Source organism: Oncorhynchus clarkii, chromosome 9 (genome assembly GCF_045791955.1).
Source record: "Oncorhynchus clarkii lewisi isolate Uvic-CL-2024 chromosome 9, UVic_Ocla_1.0, whole genome shotgun sequence".
NCBI classification, from domain to species: Eukaryota; Metazoa; Chordata; class Actinopteri; order Salmoniformes; family Salmonidae; genus Oncorhynchus; species Oncorhynchus clarkii.
Window position 1 is genome coordinate 75797483 of NC_092155.1, and position 20919 is coordinate 75818401.

At 43.0% G+C, this 20919-nt stretch overlaps 1 protein-coding gene across 1 annotated transcript in view; it reads right to left on the reverse strand.

Annotated features, from left to right (window-relative positions):
* Nucleotides 1-20919, reverse strand: part of LOC139417425 (CDK5 and ABL1 enzyme substrate 2-like) — a 45821-nt gene that overhangs the window by 23258 nt on the left and 1644 nt on the right. Inside the window, exons 2-3 of the mRNA XM_071166705.1 lie at nt 4410-4505; nt 718-795 (exon numbers count right to left, since the gene is read on the reverse strand). Of these exons, the coding sequence (XP_071022806.1) occupies nt 718-795; nt 4410-4505 (174 nt within the window). The remainder of the gene's footprint in view (nt 1-717; nt 796-4409; nt 4506-20919) is intronic.

The following is a 20919-nucleotide window of genomic DNA, read 5'->3' on the forward strand; positions in this document are numbered from 1 at the left end:
GAGGGGACAGAGAGCTGAGGGGTGAGAAGGCGTGAGACACAGGGACACATGGTGACCCCAGGAGGGGACAGAGAGCTGAGGGGTGAGAAGGGGTGAGACACAGGGACACATGGTGACCCCAGGAGGGGACAGAGAGCTGAGGGGTGAGAAGGACTGATGAGGGGGAGGGGAGAGGACGACGGCCTAGCATGCAGGTCTGTGACTCAAGGAACGTGGGAATGGGTGACACACAGCTGGACTCCAGGATAGATGACAGGACAAAACAGTGTCTGGGTGCATTCATGACTCAGTCACAGGATGCAATGCATTATGGATGTTCATATTTAGTATTGTTCTGCAATCTACACTACCAGGTACCAGGATGCAATGCATTATGGATGTTCATATTTAGTATTGTTCTGCAATCTACACTACCAGGTACCAGGACGCAATGCATTATGGGATGTTCATATTTAGCATTGTTTTGCAATCTACACTACCAGGTACCAGGATGCAATGCATTATGGGATGTTCATATTTAGCATCGTTTTGCAGTTTCCACCATCAGCAACCAATAGCATTGTGTGAATGAACAGAAATGCTCAGTGCCTCATTAAATAGTGTGATCATGTGACTGAACAGCGGTGTTTGTGCTATTTAATGGTGTGAGGAATCAGCACAGTACAGAACGAGACACACTGCCTCAGCGTAGTGTGAAGAGAATACGCTGTACTGTACCTGATGTGAAAGCTCTCTCCATAGGGTAACACTGAGAAGGCTGCACACAGAGAACGCTTGGCACAGATCAACACGATCCTGGAGAGACAAGAACAACAGTAACAAAACGTTAGGGAAGGTGGGAGAGAGAGATGTAGATGTACTTTTTGACTTTCATCTAAACCTAAACTTTGGCAGTATTTATACCTGTGAACTGCTTGTCAACACAGCACCACTGAAATAGTCTGGTGGGTAGAGTTCATTCTAGATGTTCCAGGCTACCACTGAACTGCATTAAAAAGGCGAACGTCCTACACCTAGGTGGAAACAAGGCTGCTGTGTGTAGTGCTGCCCTCGCATGTCTACCTGTATCAGCTGAAGGATCAGATGTGGCCAACGGCTAACGTTACCAGAGCTGCTACTTCATACCATATTCCCAGAGCCAGAGCTGCTACTTCACACCATATTCCCAGAGCTGCTACTTCATACCATATTCCCAGAGCTGCTACTTCACACCATATTCCCAGCAGTGTTACTTCACACCATATTCCCAGAGCTGCTACTTCACACCATATTCCCAGAGCTGCTACTTCACACCATATTCCCAGAGCCTGAGCTGCTACTTCATACCATATTCCCAGAGCTGCTACTTCACACCATATTCCCAGAGCCAGAGCTGCTACTTCATACCATATTCCCAGAGCTGCTACTTCACACCATATTCCCAGAGCCAGAGCTGCAACTTCATACCATATTCCTAGAACTGCTACTTCATACCATATTCCCAGAGCTGCTACATCATACCATATTCCCAGAGCTGCTACTTCATACCATATTCCCAGAGCTGCTACTTCATACCATATTCCCAGAGCCGCTACTTCATACCATATTCCCAGAGCTGCTACTTCATAACATATTCCCAGAGCCGCTACTTCATACCACATTCCCAGAGCTGCTACTTCATACCATATTCCCAGAGCCGCTACTTCATATCATATTACCAGAGCTGCTACTTCATACCACATTCCCAGAGCTGCTACTTCATACCATATTCCCAGAGCTGCTACTTCATACCATATTCCCAGAGCTGCTACTTCATTCCATATTCCCAGAGCTGCTACTTCACACCATATTCCCAGAGCTGCTACTTCATACCATATTCCCAGAGCTGCTACTTCATACCATATGCTATAGTTCTGTCCAAAAATAGTGCACTAAATCTGATGTTTTTTTTTATTGTTTAGTTTTAAGCCTTCCCCAAACCATAACCTTCACCACTCAGAATGAAGACCTAACCTTCACCACTCAGAATGTAGACCTAACCTTCACCACTCAGAATGTAGACCTAACCTTCACCACTCAGAATGTAGACCTAACCTTCACCACTCAGAATGTAGACCTAACCTTCACCACTCAGAATGTAGACCTAACCTTCACCACTCAGAATGAAGACCTAACCTTCACCACTCAGAATGAAGCCCTAACCTTCACCACTCAGAATGTAGACCTAACCTTCACCACTCAGAATGAATACCTAACCTTCACCACTCAGAATGTAGACCTAACCTTCACCACTCAGAATGAATACCTAACCTTCACCACTCAGAATGTAGACCTAACCTTCACCACTCAGAATGAAGACCTAACCTTCACCACTCAGAATGAAGACCTAACCTTCACCACTCAGAATGAAGACCTAACCTTCACCACTCAGAATGTAGACCTAACCTTCACCACTCAGAATGAAGACCTAACCTTCACCACTCAGAATGTAGACCTAACCTTCACCACTCAGAATGAAGACCTAACCTTCACCACTCAGAATGAAGACCTAACCTTCACCACTCAGAATGAAGTCCTAACCTTCACCCTTTGAGTTGTTTCTTTTTTTTAAACCTTGTAAACATGCAGAATGAATCTGTCAATAATACACATTCATCTATAATATGTCGAATGTCAAAAGGAAACTAAGATCGTGTTGAAAATGGCTCTGTTTTCCCTATTTAGTGTACTACTTTTGAGCAGGACCCTTATGGCTGTGGCCTCTATCTCAGATCTCACAATCTCAAGTGGAAAACCCTCACTGCCAGGCCCAGCAGGCATGGGAAAGAGTCAAGTAGAAAACCTTCACCACATGGGAAAGAGTCAAGTAGAAAACCTTCACCACATGGGAAAGAGTCTAGTGGAAAACCTTCACCACATGGGAAAGAGTCTAGTGGAAAACCTTCACCACATGGGAAAGAGTCTAGTGGAAAACCTTCACCACATGGGAAAGAGTCTAGTGGAAAACCTTCACCACATGGGAAAGAGTCTAGTAGAAAACCTTCACCACATGGGAAAGAGTCTAGTGGAAAACCTTCACCACATGGGAAAGAGTCTAGTGGAAAACCTTCACCACATGGGAAAGAGTCTAGTGGAAAAGTAAAAACAATGCCAGTGAGTCCTGGTGGGTTTATAACGGGCACAGGGTAAACATAGCTCTCTTGTTTCTCAGCTGGCTTGGAGCCAGATGACTGTGTGTGTGTGTGTGTGTGTGTTCGTAGAGTGCCCTGGGGACAAGGGAACAGGCAGTCTGGCAGTACAGATAGCCAGTACGTGACATAGCATAACTCAAGACCTGTGTGGGTGACTGAGTGTTCTGTTGGATGACTGAGTGTTCTGTTGGGTGACGGAGTGTTCTGTTGGGTGACGGAGTGTTCTGTTGGGTGACGGAGTGTTCTGTTGGGTGACGGAGTGTTCTGTTGGGTGACGGAGTGTTCTGTTGGGTGACTGAGTGTTCTGTTACTATTGTATTAAAGGACCAGTCTACACTCATAACAACAGCCTTGTGATGCTCTCTGACCCACTAGAATGATTTAATAATAGCCCCAGCACTATAACAACAGAGACAGAGCAGAGCCAAGTTCCAACAGGTGTTCAGGTGATCATATAATAATAATAATAATAATAATAATAATAAGGGTCCTCTGAATGAGGAGTTAATCTGTGGATTGGCTTCATATTTTCCAGTTACTGGCCCACCTCTCTAACCTCTGGGCTACTTTCAGTTGGCTTGTAGCCTTGCATTAAGACTGCAGTCAGGAGTCCAGAGTTACTACATACTGTATATTCCTCATCTACAGTTCTGTTCTGCAAAGAAAATGAAGAAAGGAAGTGTTCTGGGAGAACGAGGAAGGGATTCAGTCAGTGTTCTGAGAGAACGAGGAAGGGATTCAGTCAGTGTTCTGAGAGAACGAGGAAGGGATTCAGTCAGTGTTCTGCGAGAACGAGGAAGGGATTCAGTCAGTGTTCTGCGAGAACGAGGAAGGGATTCAGTCAGTGTTCTGGGAGAACGAGGAAGGGATTCAGTCAGTGTTCTGAGAGAACGAGGAAGGGATTCAGTCAGTGTTCTGAGAGAACGAGGAAGGGATTCAGTCAGTGTTCTGAGATACTGAGGAAGGGCTTCAGTCAGTATTCTGGTAGACAGGAAGTGTTTCAGTCAGTGTTCTGAGAGAATGAGGAAGGGATTCAGTCAGTGTTCTGAGATACTGAGGAAGGGCTTCAGTCAGTATTCTGGTAGACAGGAAGTGTTTCAGTCAGTGTTCTGAGAGGCAGGAAGTGTTTCAGTCAGTGTTCTGAGAGAACGAGGAAGGGATTCAGTCAGTGTTCTGAGAGACTGAGGAAGAGCTTCAGTCAGTATTCTGGTAGTATTCAGTCAGTGTTATAAGACTTACCTGCTGCCTCGTGTGTCGTATTGTCTCATGTTCTTGATGAAGTGGACCTTCTTCACAGGGTGATGTCTGGGGGAGCCCAACAGGTTACGAGTCCGACTGTGCGGCAGAGAGAGAGGAGTCATGAAACATGGCAACACAGCAGTCAAGAGCCAAGGATCCCCCACCTCAGAGTGTAATTCACAGTTTCCAGTCTCAACAGTAATTACTCATCATAGTCCCCTCAGTTGCCATGGCAGCCGTGATAGCAAGCAGCATAGGCTGCGCTCTCTCTGTAAATTTATAAATATATTCATAATTATTATAACTTTTTTGTGCGTTTTTATCCAACAATAACAATGAAACCTGTGACCACCATGTGTGTGTGTTCCCTGGGGGAGGGGGGGGGGGGGATTCAATCTGTTAGGTGGACTTTAAAGGACTCCCTCCCTCCCATGTGTGTGTGTTCCCTGAGGGGGTGGGGGGATTCAATCTGTTAGGTGGGCTTTAAAGGACTTGTGAGGTGTCCGGGATTTGAGTAGAATTCTCCCTCTCTCCCTGCCTCCCTCCCTCCCTGCCTGCCTGCCTCCCTCCCTCCCTCCCTCCCTGCCTGCCTGCCTGCCTGCCTGCCTGCCTCCCTCCCTCCCTCCCTCCCTGCCTGCCTCCCTGCCTGCCTCCCTCCCTGCTTGCCTGCCTGCCTGCCTGCCTCCCTGCCTCTCTCCCTCCCTGCCTCTCTCCTCCCTCCCTCCCTCCCTGCCTCCCTCCCTCCCTCCATGGGAAACATATGTTTATGTTGTCAAAGCAAGTGAAATAGATAACAAAAGTGAAATAGACAATACAAATTAACAGTAAACATTACACTTACAAAAGAATAAAGACATTTCAAATGCCATATGATGTGCAAATAGTTCAAGTACAAAAGGGAAATTAAATAAACCTAAATAAGGGTTGTATTTACAATGGTGTTTGTTCTTCGCCTGGTTCATCTTTTCTTGTGTCCGCTTTAATCCAACTCCACTACCTCACTTTTAAAACCCACTATTCTATCGGGCTGTTTTTCACAGTGTATTCCTGTCTAGCAGACAATTCATAGGATGAAAAAAAAAATCACACATGAAAACGGTAACCCAAAAAAGGTCAGTTCAGTTGGGTTGAGGCGAGTTGTCAGCTCAGCTGATTGGGTGGTAGATAGTCGCATTCTATCACCTTAGCACACGAACACACACACACACACACACGCACACGCACACACACACACCTCTATTCTACGTGTATGGGTTGGTTAACAAACACACTAGTCAGCAGAAGAACAAGTATTTTCCACAGACAGACAGAAATGGAACATTCCAGCACATTCCGCAGGCGTTCTCAGAGGATCTCTCCCAACTTCAAAACACACACGTGATCTCCCGGGAACCCTATGTTGTGTGGTATGTCTGTTATACATGCATCTATGCAGACAGTGCCCAATGTGTTCTGTGGTATGTCTGTTATACATGCAGCTATGTAGACAGTGCCCAATGTGTTGTGTGTTATTTTGCAGACACAGGGTTTGGGTTGACATGAGATGTGTGTTATTTTGCAGACAAGGTTTGGGTTGACATGAGATGTGTGTTATTTTGCAGACACAAGGTTTGGGTTGACATGAGATGTGTGTTATTTTGCAGACACAAGGTTTGGGTTGACATGAGATGTGTGTTATTTTGCAGACACAAGGTTTGGGTTGACATGAGATGTGTGTTATTTTGCAGATGGGCATTTACGTAGAAAAAGTCCCTTGAGCACCAACATGTGAAGTTCATAACAGCACATCAAAATTGGCTGTCAAATGAAAGTTAAGAGTCTATATATATATATATATTTAAAAAAAAAAAAATTAAGGCATAGATAAATGTTTCATTCATTTTCCATCTTAAAAATGAGGCAGTCAGTACCTTCAGAAAGTATTCACACCCCTTGACATTTTCCACATTTAGTTGTGTTACAGTCTGAATTTACACACAATACTCACAATACCCCATAACGTCAAAGTTATTTATAACCACTAAGATATACTGCAGGTCGCAGAGTAAACAGGAGCTGCCTCCACTATTCCAGCACCATTTCAACAACAGGAGCTGCCTCCACTATTTTCAGCATCATTTCAACAGGAGCTGCCTCCACTATTCCAGCATAATTTCAACAGGAGCTGCCTCCACTATTCCAGCACCATTTCAACATCATCACATCACCTCTGCTTTGTCTAATACAGTGACAACTAAAAGATACCAACAACTATTTAGTCCAATCAACAATAAACCAAATAGGATGTGACTGTCCATGAGACTGATTTCTGTGTGCAAGTAGAAAACAACATGTTGACTCATCCTACTGGTTGAGAAACGCCAATGCCGTCTTCCTCTTTCATGGTCTATGACTCTGTCATACAGTACACGCTTAGTTTTTGCTGTGCTAGGCTACCTGGCTAAAATGCTTGCTCGCTAGCGTAACTTCCTTTCATGCGGCCTAAACGGTCTATGACTCTGTACACGCTTAGTTTTTGCTGTGCTAGGCTACCTGGCTAAAATGCTTGCTCGCTAGCGTAACTTCCTTTCATGTGGCCTAAACGGTCTATGATGCTGTCATACAGTACACGCGTAGTTTTTTCTGTGCTAGGCTACCTGGCTAAAATGCTTGCTCGCTAGCGTAACTTCCTTTCATGCGGCCTAAACGGTCTATGACTCTGTACACGCTTAGTTTTTGCTGTGCTAGGCTACCTGGCTAAAATGCTTGCTCGCTAGCGTAACTTCCTTTCATGTGCAATAACGCGCCAGGCCAGCTGGATAACATTAGCCTAACGTTTCTACATCTAGCTACATATTAAACTCACATCCTCTCAGGCCAGGCGCACAAAAATGTGTGACTTAATAGTTGGATCAGAATTACCGCTATAATCATTGGCCAGTACGGAGTAAAACCACATCTCCCCTGTCTTCATCCATGGCTAATTGAGGAAAGGGACAATTTTAGCTAGATAGCTACCGGAGAAAAACATCAATGAGATGCAACAATTCAAGTTGTTTTCTGTCAATGATGTTTGGTGTCTGATGTTTTTAGTACGCCAGGACCGTTCACAGCTGAGCTCACTCAGTTTAGCTCAATGCTAATTGGCTATTATTTTATACATTTTTTTTTATCAAGGTTTTTTTTTACCAAATACTTGCTGGCTTCCCTTGCATTCAATAGAACGGACGACAACAATGTCATACTCTTTTTGACCAGACAACATCGGATAGATGGACTACACCTACTGAGAAAGAGCGGGAGTTGTTTTGTTCGCTCTGATGCTTTCTCCGGTAAGATACATTCAGCCTCTTGTTAATTAAAAAAAGGACATTTCTGAAACACACGGAGATGAAAGATAGATGTGTTGTTTTTGTATAATATACACTACCGTTCAAAAGTTTGGGCTCACTTAGAAATGTCCTTTTTTTTGAAAGAAAATTGCTTTTTTTGGTCCATTAAAATAACATCAAATTAATCAGAAATACAGTGTCGACATTGTTAATGTGGTAAATGACAATTGTAGCTGGAAACGGCAGATTTTTTAATGGAATATCTACATAGGTGCACAGAGGCCCATTATCAGTAACCATCACTCCTGTGTTCCAATGGCACGTTCTGAGACATGAAGGCTATTCCATGCGATAAATTGCCAATAAACTGAAGATCTTGCACAACACTGTGTACTACTCCCTTCACAGAACAGAGCAAACTGGCCCTAACCAGAATAGAAAGAGGAGTGGGAGGCCCCGGTGCACAACTGAGCAAGAGGACAAGTACATTAGATTGTCTAGTTTGAGAAACGGACACCTCACAAGTCCTCAACTGGCAGCTTCATTAAATAGTACCCTTCAAAACACCAGTCTCAACGTCAACAGTGAAGAGGCGACTCCGGGATGCTGGCCTTCTAGGCAGAGTTCCTCTGTCCAGTCTCAACGTCAACAGTGAAGAGGCGACTCCGGGATGCTGGCCTTCTAGGCAGAGTTCCTCTGTCCAGTCTCAACGTCAACAGTGAAGAGGCGACTCCGGGATGCTGGCCTTCTAGGCAGAGTTCCTCTGTCCAGTCTCAACGTCAACAGTGAAGAGGCGACTCCGGGATGCTGGCCTTTTAGGCAGAGCTCCTCTGTCCAGTCTCAACGTCAACAGTGAAGAGGCAACTCCGGGATGCTGGCCTTCTAGGCAGAGTTCCTCTGTCCAGTCTCAACGTCAACCGTGAAGCGGCGACTCCGGGATGCTGTCCAGTCTCAACGTCAATAGTGGGACATTCGGAGCCATGTCCTGAGTCCTTCTCCCCCTTCTCCCATTTAACAATTATGGAGGCAACTGTGTTCTTGGGAACGTTCAATGCTGCAGAAATGTTTTGGTACCCTTCCCCAGATATGTACCTTGACACAATCCTGTCTTAGCGCTCTAAGGACAATTCCTTCAACCTCATGGCTTGGTTTTTGCTCTGACATGAACCGTCAACTGTGGGACCTTATATAGACAGGTGTGTACCTTTCCAAATGATGTTCAATCAATTGAATTTACCACAGGTGGACGCCAATCAAGTTCAAGAAACATTTGAAGGATGATCAATGGAAACAGGATGCACCGGAGTTCACTTTCGAGTCTCATAGCAAAGGATCTAAATACAGTCGTGGCCAAAAGTTTTGAGAATGACACAAATATGAATTTTCATGTCTGCTGCCTCAGTTTGTATGATGGCAATTTTCATATACTCCAGAATGTTATGAAGAGTGATCAGATGAATTGCAAAGTCCCTCTTTGCCATGCAAATGAACTGAATCACCAAATAACATTTCCACTGCATTTCAGCCCTGCCACAAAAGGACCAGCTGTCATCATGTCAGTGATTCTCTTGTTAACACAGGTGTGAGTGTTGACGAGGACAAGGCTGGAGAACACTCTGTCATGCTGATTGAGTTCGAATAACAGACTGGAAGCTTCACAAGGAGGGTGGTGTTTGGAATCATTGTTCTTCCTCTGTCAACCATGGTTACCTGCAAGGACACATGTGCCGTCAACATTTCTTTGCACAAAAAGAGCTTCACAGGCAAGGATATTCTGCCAGTAAGATTGCACCTAAATCAACCATTTATCGGATCATCAAGAACTTCAAGGAGAGCGGTTCAATTGTTGTGAAGAAGGCTTCAGGGCGCCCAAGAAAGTCCAGCATGCGCCAGGACAGTCTCCTAAAGTTGATTCAGCTGCGGGATCGGGGCACCACCAGTACAGAGCTTGCTCAGGAATGGTAGCAGGCAGGTGTGAGTGCATCTGCATGCACAGTGAGGTGAAGACTTTTGGAGGATGGCCTGGTGTCAAGAAGGGCAGCAAAGAAGCCACTTCTCTCCAGGAAAAGCATCAGGGACAGACTGATATTCTGCAAAAGCTACAGGGATTGGACTGCTGAGGACTGGGGTAAAGTCATTTTCACTGATGAATCCACTTTTCCGATTGTTTGGGGCATCAGAAAAAAAAGCTTGTCCGGAGAAGACAAGGTGAGCACTACCATCAGTCCTGTGTCATGCCAACAGTAAAGCATCCTGAGACCATTCATGGGGCGCACTCACAATTTTGCCTAAGAACACAGCCATGAATAAAGAATGGTACCAACACATCCTCTGAGAGCAACTTCTCCCAACCATCCAGGAACAGTTTGGTGATGAACAAGGCCTTTTCCAGCATGGTGGAGCACCTTGCCATAAGTGGCTGGGGGAACAAAAATCTATATTTTGGGTCCATGGCCAGGAAACTCCCCAGACCTTAATCCCATTGAGAACTTGTGGTCAATCCTCAAGAGGCGGGTAGACAAACAAAAAACACACACAGTCTGACAAACTCCAAGCATTGATTTTGCAGGAATGGGCTGCCATCAGTCAGGATGTGGCCCAGAAGTTAATTGACAGCATGCCAGGGCGGATTGCAGAGGTCTTGAAAAAGAAGGGTCAACACTGCAAATATTGACTCTTTGCATCAACTTCATGTAATTGTCAATAAAAGCCTTTGGTACTTATGAAATGCTTGTAATTATACTTCAGTATCCATAGTAACATCTGAAAAAAATGTCTAACAACACTGAGGCAGCAGACTTTGTGAAAATTAATATTTGTGTCATTCTCAAAACTTTTGGCCACGACTGTATTTATGTGAATAAGGTATTATTTTTTTAATGCATTTGCAAACATTTCTAAAAAACTTTTTGCTTTGTTATTATGTGATATTGTGTGTAGATTGATAAGAAAAAAAATTCTATGGATTTTAGAATAAGGCGATAATGTAACAAAATGTTGAAAAAGTCAAGAGGTATGAATACTTTTTGAATGCACTGTAGGTATAACCTTGAGGACTGGATATTCTTCCTCTGCTGTGTTCTATCCCCTCCCCCTCTATCTATCCCCTCCCCCCCTCTCTATCTATTCAATTCAATTCAAGGGGCTTTATTGGCATGGGAAACATATGTTAACATTGCCAAAGCAAGTGAGGTAGATAATATACAGAAGTTTGAAAACAATAAAGACATTACAAATGTCATATTATATATTTATATATATATATATATATATATATATATATAGTGTTGTAACAATGTACAAATGGTTAAAGTACACAAGGGAAAATAAATGGGCACAAATGTGGGTTGTATTTACAATGGTGTTTGTTCTTCACTGGTTGCCCTTGTGTCACAAATCTTGCTGCTGTGATGTAACACTGTGGTATTTCATCCAGTAGATCTGGGAGTTTATCAAAATTGGATTTGTTTTCGAATTCTATCTTTCTATCCCCTCCCTCCGTCCCTCTCTGTTCCCCTCATCCCTCCTCTCGGTCATCCCTCCTCTCCCTCATCCCTCCTCTCGGTCGGTCTGTCTATCTGTTGTTTGTAATCAGAGGTACTGAGCTGACTGAGGATCAGTGTGCTGATCTCTGTTTAAGGTTTCAGGGGCTGTCAGCCATCAATCAGCGGCTGTGTGACGTCACCGCCTGGGGCTTTAGCTTAAATACCCTTACAGCAGTGCTGTTAGGACTGTAGCACTAGGCAGCATCCTAGTGTACTGGGACACCGCCGAGCCGACTGACTGACTGAGACAAATTGAAACCCAACCGCCAACGAAAATTACAATACGTTGTTTTGTATTAACATTGCGCAATGACTTTAAAATCACAGATTAACAATTCCTATCCTAACATTTCCTCTTACTTGGCGGTCGAAGGTTGGCTGACATCAATTTAAATACATTATCCCATTTCATCGAAATACATTATCCCATTTAATTTAGATACATTATCATATTTCATCGAAATACATTATCCCATTTGATTTACATCCATGATCCCATTTGATTTAGATACATTATCCCATTTAGCGAGAAAAGTGCAGACTGATAACTCCAGGTGTCTCAGATGGCACCCTATTCCCAATGGGCCTGTCATGCCTAATAATGTCCCTTGGCCAAAAAGTGTCCCCCTCCGCATCACAATGGGATTTGATGAACTATTAGCGTCCGTTGCTATATCAACGGTGAGACGACCTAACGATTAGAATTTTGGCGGTCATTACAACCTAAATGACGTTCTTTTCATCATCTCTAGTGTAAGAACATTTAGAAGATAAATACACAAAAGCAGAGGACTAACGATCAAGAGGGAATTAACGATCAACGAGTCAGAGACATGGGAAGAATTTGTCTAGGCATTGAGCCTGAAACAGGATACTTGTTATTTGGCCATTGGTCCCATTTTATTGCAAGGAATTCTAATTGGTCAACCACCGACTAGGGTTGGGTCATAAAACTACATCCTGTCTCTTCGTTCTGTGGAGACTCACTGAGGACAGGGGAGAATGACCATCTACCTCTCAGCATAATATCCATGATTTGTCCTTTTTGAATAAACCTATTTTTCCTCCCTATGATTTGCTCTGGGGTCTGTGCTATTGAAGAGTAACATCAACTGCTAACACTATGCAAGCAAGGACTATATTTCGTGACAATTTTCTCGGTTTAAACAATTTGTTTTTTTACAAATCAAATAAAAAAACATTACTTCAAACTAACTTTACAACATGGAAACCACGTCTTAAAACATTACTACGTTTCAGAAATATAAACACGAATCATTTGCTTTGACACAATAGAATTGCAGTAGTCCCCCTATTATGCTTCCTTTTGTTCTCTCACATAGCTGATTAGTATACCCTTGTGGTTGAAATGAATGAAATAAAATAAATAAATAAATAAATACATAAATAAATAAATAAATAAATATTACACATACACTGCTCAAAAAAATAAAGGGAACACTAAAATAACACATCCTAGATCTGAATGAATGAAATATTCTTATTAAATACTTTTTTCTTTACATAGTTGAATGTGCTGACAACAAAATCACACAAAAGTTATCAATGGAAATCAAATTTATCGACCCATGGAGGTCTGGATTTGGAGTCACACTCAAAATTAAAGTGGAAAACCACACTACAGGCTGATCCAACTTTGATGTAATGTCCTTAAAACAAGTCAAAATGAGGCTCAGTAGTGTGTGTGTGGCCTCCACATGCCTGTATGACCTCCCTACAACGCCTGGGCATGCTCCTGATGAGGTGGCGGATGGTCTCCTGAGGGATCTCCTCCCAGACCTGGACTAAAGCATCCGAGAGTTTGCTGCACTGAAAGTAAAGGGGCTGAATAATTTTGCACGCCCAATTTTTCCATTTTTGATTTGTTAAAAAAGTTTGAAATATCCAATAAATGTCGTTCCACTTCATGATTGTGTCCCACTTGTTGTTGATTCTTCACAAAAAAATACAGTTTTATATCTTTATGTTTGAAGCCTGAAATGTGGCAAAAGATCGCAAAGTTCAAGGGGGCCGAATACAAGGCAAGGCACTGTATGTGTGTATATATATATATGTGTATATATATATTTACCTTTATTTAACTAGGCAAGTCAATTAAGAACAAATTCTTATTTTCAATGACGGCCTAGGAACAGTGGGTTAACTGCCTGTTCAGGGGCAGAACGACAGATTTGTACCTTGTCAGCTCGGGGATTTGAACTTGTAACCTTTCGGTTACTAGTCCAACACTCTAACCACTAGGCTACCCTGCCTAGTATGTGTGTGTATGTATATATATATATATACACACACACACACACACACACACACACACACACACACACACACACACGTATATATATATATATATATATATATATATATATATATATATATATATATATATATATATATATATATATATATATATATACACACACACACATATATACATAGTGGTGGTCAATGGGTCAGACAGGTGGTCAATGGGTCAGACAGACAGCTGGTCAATGAGACAGACAGGTGGTCAATGGGTCAGACAGACAGGTGGTCAATGGGTCAGACAGACAGCTGGTCAATGGGTCAGACAGACAGGTGGTCTATTGGACAGACAGGCCTGTATTAGGAGAAAAACGGACCATGCATGTTATCTGTCCTGGAATGGCTGTTAGCAGATAGACATTATGCAGGCTAGAGGCTGAGACTGTGTGTTTATACAGGACTTCATTCATTTGGCTCTGGAGACAGACAGCCTGGGAAGAGAGGGGGGATAGAGCAGAGGTCAGAGGACAGTCAACACACAGTCCTGGCCACACCCACAACACACAGTCCGGGCCCCACCCCCAACACACAGTCCGGGCCCCACCCCCAACACACAGTCCGGGCCCCACCCCCAACACACAGCCCGGGCCCCACCCCCAACACACAGCCCGGGCCCCACCCCCAACACACAGTCCGGGCCCCACCCCCAACACACAGTCCGGGCCCCACCCCCAACACACAGTCCGGGCCCCACCCCCAACACACAGTCCGGGCCCCACCCCCAACACACAGTCCGGGCCCCACCCCCAACACACAGTCCGGGCCCCACCCCCAACACACAGTCCGGGCCCCACCCCCAACACACAGTCCGGGCCCCAACCCCAACACACAGTCCGGGCCCCAACCCCAACACACAGTCCTAGCTGGTCATGCTACTTTTACAGTGTGACATCATCGTGCTGTAGGGAGTGGTTTGTTTCAGTTCCTCGTTATAAGCCTAGCGAAGACCATTTTCAGATGTGAAAGTTTCACAAGACAGAACAACACCCGTTTCCTCTGGCCCCCTTAGACTGATGATGTCATTCAGATTCCAGCGTAGGACTTGTTCTCACCGAGCAGCCTCTGCTGTGGTCTGTGTGTTCATCTCTGTCTCACCTGTCTTGTATGAGCAACAACATATTTTATTTTACCAGGCAGGTCAATTAAGAACAAATTTGTTATTTACAAAAACAGCTTGCTATGGCTACTAGCCCTCTGTCTACCCTTGAAGAGTGAACGTTAAGCTACTAGCATCGACAGTCTCAATAAGCATGAAGCTACTAGCATCGACAGTGTGTGACAAGCAAAGGTAATGTATGGAACACGGTTCAGGCCAGGGTAATGTATGGAACACGGTTCAGGCCAGGGTAATGTATGGAACACGGTTCAGGCCAGGGTAATGTATGGAACACGGTTCAGGCCAGGGTAATGTATGGAACACGGTTCAGGCCAGGGTAATGTATGGAACACGGTTCAGACCAGGGTAATGTATGGAACACAGTTCAGGCCAGAGTAATGTATGGAACACGGTTCAGGCCAGGGTAATGTATGGAACACGGTTCAGGCCAGGGTAATGTATGGAACACGGTTCAGGCCAGGGTAATGTATGGAACACGGTTCAGGCCAGGGTAATGTATGGAACACGGTTCAGGCCAGGGTAATGTATGGAACACGGTTCAGGCCAGGGTAATGTATGGAACACGGTTCAGGCCAGGGTAATGTATGGAACACGGTTCAGGCCAGGGTAATGTATGGAACACGGTTCAGGCCAGGGTAATGTATGGAACACGGTTCAGGCCAGGGTAATGTATGGAACACGGTTCAGGCCAGGGTAATGTATGGAACACGGTTCAGGCAAGGGTAATGTATGGAACACGGTTCAGGCCAGGGTAATGTATGGAACACGGTTCAGGCCAGGGTAATGTATGGAACACGGTTCAGGCCAGGATAATGTATGGAACACGGTTCAGACCAGGGTAATGTATGGAACACGGTTCAGGCCAGGGTAATGTATGGAACACGGTTCAGGCCAGGGTAATGTATGGAACACGGTTCAGACCAGGGTAATGTATGGAACACGGTTTAGACCAGGGTAATGTATGGAACACAGTTCAGGCCAGGGTAATGTATGGAACACGGTTCAGGCCAGGGTAATGTATGGAACACGGTTCAGGCCAGGGTAATGTATGGAACACGGTTCAGGCCAGGGTAATGTATGGAACACGGTTCAGACCAGGGTAATGTATGGAACACGGTTCAGGCCAGAGTAACTTGCTGAATTGAATTAACCCCAAGCCTGCTGCGTTTGTTGTCGCTGTTCTAACATAGTGAGATTGACATCATGTTTTGTGTGTGTGTGTGTGTGTGTGTGTGTGTTGACTCTATACATGCAGGTTAACAACCACACTGTGACCCAGTTGGTTGACTAGCAACATACAGCAAACGTTCAATCGAGTTTAGAAATTAACATTAAAAGAAAAATAAATCACTTTTTTAGGGAAAAAAAAGCCCTTAAAATAATCTTTGCAAGGTAAAGAAGAAAATACAATTTCTGAACTTAATTAGGAATATATTTTACTGAATGAAGAGAGCCAACAACTACAGGTTAAACTCACATAAAGCATTCTACTTAATGGTTACTAAACCTGGTAAACAGCCCTCACATAAAGCATACTACTTAATGGTTACTAAACCTGGTAAACATCTAACAGCCCTTACATAACAAATACACGTCAAACCAGTTATAATTTTAATACGACAAGATACAAAACACATTAGAAACAACCATGAGATTAATTACAATTTTAAAATCTATGAAAATCTATACAAATTAGAATTACACAACAGTGGGACTGACCCGACCATGCCTTCCTAGACTCCACTATCCTGAAGGAGCTATGAGAAAGACCCCAAAAAATTTAATCACTAAAAACAGAGATCGCCCAAAAATAAATACTAGTCAGTTAAAACATTTGCATGTTGAAAAGCACCAGGAATGGACGGCTTTTCTATAAAATTATATTCAACATTTTGGGACAAAGTAACGTCCCGTACTTACCCAAATGACAACACAAGTCACTCAATTCAGTACTTCCTAGTTCCATGTATCAAACCGTTATTTCAGTTATATATATATATATATATATTTTTAAATCGGGAAAATCTGGAGAGTCCCCTGCTGGTTACAGACCCATTAATTGAATAAATTGCAACAATAAAATCATAACAAAGTTCATATGCAACAGAATGGAAAAAGTTCTTCAAGACTTGATACATATTAATCCAAACACGGTTTATTAAAACTAGACACTTAGAAACAAATTCAAGAACATGTTTCAATTTAATACAATATGCTAAAAAAAACAAATTCAAGATCTAGATGTATCAATAATGGCTGTTGATGACGAAAAGGCTCATGACTGTCTTGAATGGTGTTTTTCTATTAAAAACTTTGAAAGTTTTCCAAATGAAATAATAAAACGCAATTCAAATATGATATAAAAATATCCTAAAGCAACAATATCCAAAATTGGTACGTTATCTGATCAAATTGCGTTAGAAAGAGGCACAAGACAGGGATGTCCTCATTCCACTCCCTCCTATTTGCACTGGCAACTGAACCGCTTGCAGAAAGAATTAAGACAGGACCCTTAAAACGTAACAGGTATGCAATATAATATGTTTTGGTGTATTTTTGGACCATTTTCAATGACGTTTACTCATCGACATTCATTGAGAAAGAAAAATTTGTCCTAAATACATCAAAACACATTATATTGCAAACAATCTATCCTACCTAAACGGTGATGCAGTGAGACAAGTCACCTGACAAAACCCTTGCACGGAAAGTCTAAAGTTGGCCCATTATAAAAGACCCCACAAACTGTAGACTCCACCAAACATTTCCGCCTCAACGTCTAGATGGGTGTATGAGTAGGCTGCCATAAACGTTGCTATGCTAATCACACACTACAAGTAGTAACTTGTGCCTATTTTAAAACGAACAGGCAAAGTGAACCAAACAGACCATCTAAAGAGGTTCCTTTTTTTAGGGCAATGTGAACATAAAGCTCTCCAGGTTCCCTTGTGATTCCCGCACCATACACTAGACTACTGTTATAACCCCTCACACTAGACTACTGTTATAACCCCTAGACTACTGTTATAACCCCTCACACTAGACTACTGTTATAACCCCTCACACTAGACCACTGTTATAACCCCTCACACTAGACCACTGTTATAACCCCTCACACTAGACCACTGATATAACCCCTCACACTAGACTACTGTTATAACCCCTAGACTACTGTTATAACCCCTAGACTACTGTTATAACCCCTAGACTACTGTTATAACCCCTAGACTACTGTTATAACCCCTAGACTACTGTTATAACCCCTAGACTACTGTTATAACCCCTCACACTAGACTACTGTTATAATTCCTAGACTACTGTTATAACCCCTAGACTAGTGTTATAACCCCTACACTACTGTTATAACCCCTACACTACTGTTATAACCCCTACACTACTGTTATAACCCCTAGACTACTGTTATAACCCATAGACTACTGTTATAACCCCTCACACTAGACTACTGTTATAACCCCTCACACTAGACTACTGTTATAACCCCTCACACTAGACTACTGTTATAACCCCTCACACTAGACTGTTGTTATAACCCCTCACACTAGACTACTGTTATAACCCCTCACACTAGACTACAGTTATAACCCCTCACACTAGACTACAGTTATAACCCCTCACACTAGACTACAGTCATAACCCCTCACACTAGACTACAGTCATAACCCCTCACACTAGACTACAGTCATAACCCCTCACACTAGACTACTGCCATAACCCCTCACACTAGACTACTGTCATAACCCCTCACACTAGACTACTGTCATAACCCTCACACTAGACTACTGTCATAACCCCTCACACTAGACTACTGTCATAACCCCTCACACTAGACTACTGTCATAACCCCTCACACTAGACTACTGTTATAACCCCTAACACTAGACTACTGTTATAACCCCTAAAACTAGACTACTGTTATAACCCCTAAAACTAGAATACTGTTATAACCCCTAACACTAGACTACTGTTATAACCCCCTGTTATAACCCCTCACACTAGACTGTTGTTATAACCCCTCACACTAGACTACTGTTATAACCCCTCACACTAGACTACTGTCATAACCCCTCACACTAGACTACTGTCATAACCCCTCACACTAGACTACTGTTATAACCCCTAACACTAGACTACTGTTATAACCCCTAAAACTAGACTACTGTTATAACCCCTAAAACTAGAATACTGTTATAACCCCTAACACTAGACTACTGTTATAACCCCCTGTTATAACCCCTCACACTAGACTGTTGTTATAACCCCTCACACTAGACTACTGTTATAACCCCTCACACTAGACTACTGTTATAACCCCTCACACTAGACTACTGTTATAACCTCTCACACTGGTGCCACAATAGAGAGAAGACGAAGAAAACGCTGTGTTTTTGGGATATTGATTAGCGATTGTCAAGGATGCAGATAAATTCCAGCAGTTTTTTTGTTCAGATTATTTGTTTGCAATATGCTAAGAGAGCTTTGTAAGGTGTTTATATAGTGTGAGAAGACAGAGATTTTGTACCATATTATAAACTATGTGGTTCGAACCCTGCATGCTGATTGGCTGACAGCTGTGGTATATCAGACCGTATACCACGGGTATGACAAAACATATATATTTTTTAGTGCTCTAATTACGTTGGTAAACAGTTTATAATAGCAATAAGGCATCTCAGGGGGTTTGTGGTATATGGCCAATATACAACGGCTAAGGGCTGTATCCAGGCACTCCGCGTTGCGTCGTGCTTAAGAAGAACAGCCCTTAGCTGTGGTATATCGGCCATATACCACATCCCCTCATGTCTTATTGGTTAATTATAGGGGAAGTAGCCTATGCTGGGTGTACAATGCTCTATTTCTGTGCAGTTATTCTTCTGCAATTTATTCTGTTACCAATAATATGTACACGTTAATAGTATCTTTTGTTTACAATTATTGTCTCATCTTTTAACTAAATGCAATCTTTTAGCTTCCGAAATATAAGTATATATCGATCAGTGTGATGACAACATTCTGATGGAATGGCTCGTCCTAAAACCCCCAGAATGCATTGAGTGAATGTTGGGAAAAGATCTTGGTACCTTTCTATACAAAGTAATGTGAAAGAAAACGGGACTCGGACCACAAAACAGATGAAGAGATCTGGCAAAAGGGTTGAGTCCTCATTCAAAGGGAACGGAGCTCTTTTGACTTTAAAAAGAGGACTTAGAGAGAACGCCAGGGTGCAAAGCTGTCATCAAGGCAAAGGGTGGCTACATTGAAGAATCGGTTCATTTAAAGAGGATTATACGGTGCCTTCAAAAAGTATTCAGATCCCTTGACTTTTTCCACATTTTGTTACGTTGCAGCCTTTTTCTAAAACGGATTCAATAAAACAATTATCAGCAGCAATCTACACACAATAACCCATAACGACAAAGCAAAAACAGGTTTAGAAATGTTATATATATATATATATATAAATAAAAACAGAAATACCTCATTCACATAAGTATTCAGAAGCTTTGCTATGAGCCTGTAAATGGAGCTCAGGTGCATCCTGTTTCCATTGATCATCCTTGTTTCTACAACTTGATTGGAGTCCACCTGTGGTAAAGTCAATTGATTGGACATGATTTGGAAAGGCACACACCTGTCTATATAAAAAGGTCCCACAGTTGACAGTGCATGTCAGAGCAAAAACCAAGCCAGGAGGTTGAAGTAATTGTCCTTAGAGCACAGAGACAGGATTGTGTCGAGGCACAGATCTGGGGAAGGGTACCAAAAAATGTCTGCAGCATTGAAGGCCCCCAAGAACACAGTGGTCTCCATCATTCTTAAATGGAAGAAATTTGGAAAATACCAAGATTCTTCCTAGAGCTGGCCGCCCGGCCAAACTGAGCAATCGAGGGAGAAGGGCCTTGGTCAGGGAAGTGACCAAGAACCCAATGGTCACTCTGCACTCTGACAGAGTTCCTGAGTTCCTCTGTGGAAATGTGAGAACCTTCCAGAAGGACAACCATCTCTGCAGCACTCCATCAATCAGGCCTTTATGGTAGAGTGGCCAGACGGAAGCCACTCCTCTGTAAAAGGCACATGACAGCACGCTTGGAGTTTGCCAAAAAGCACCCAGACCATGAGAAACAAGATTCTATGGTGTGATGAAACCAAGATTGTACTCTTTGGTCTGAATGCCAAGCGTCATGTCTGGAGGAAAC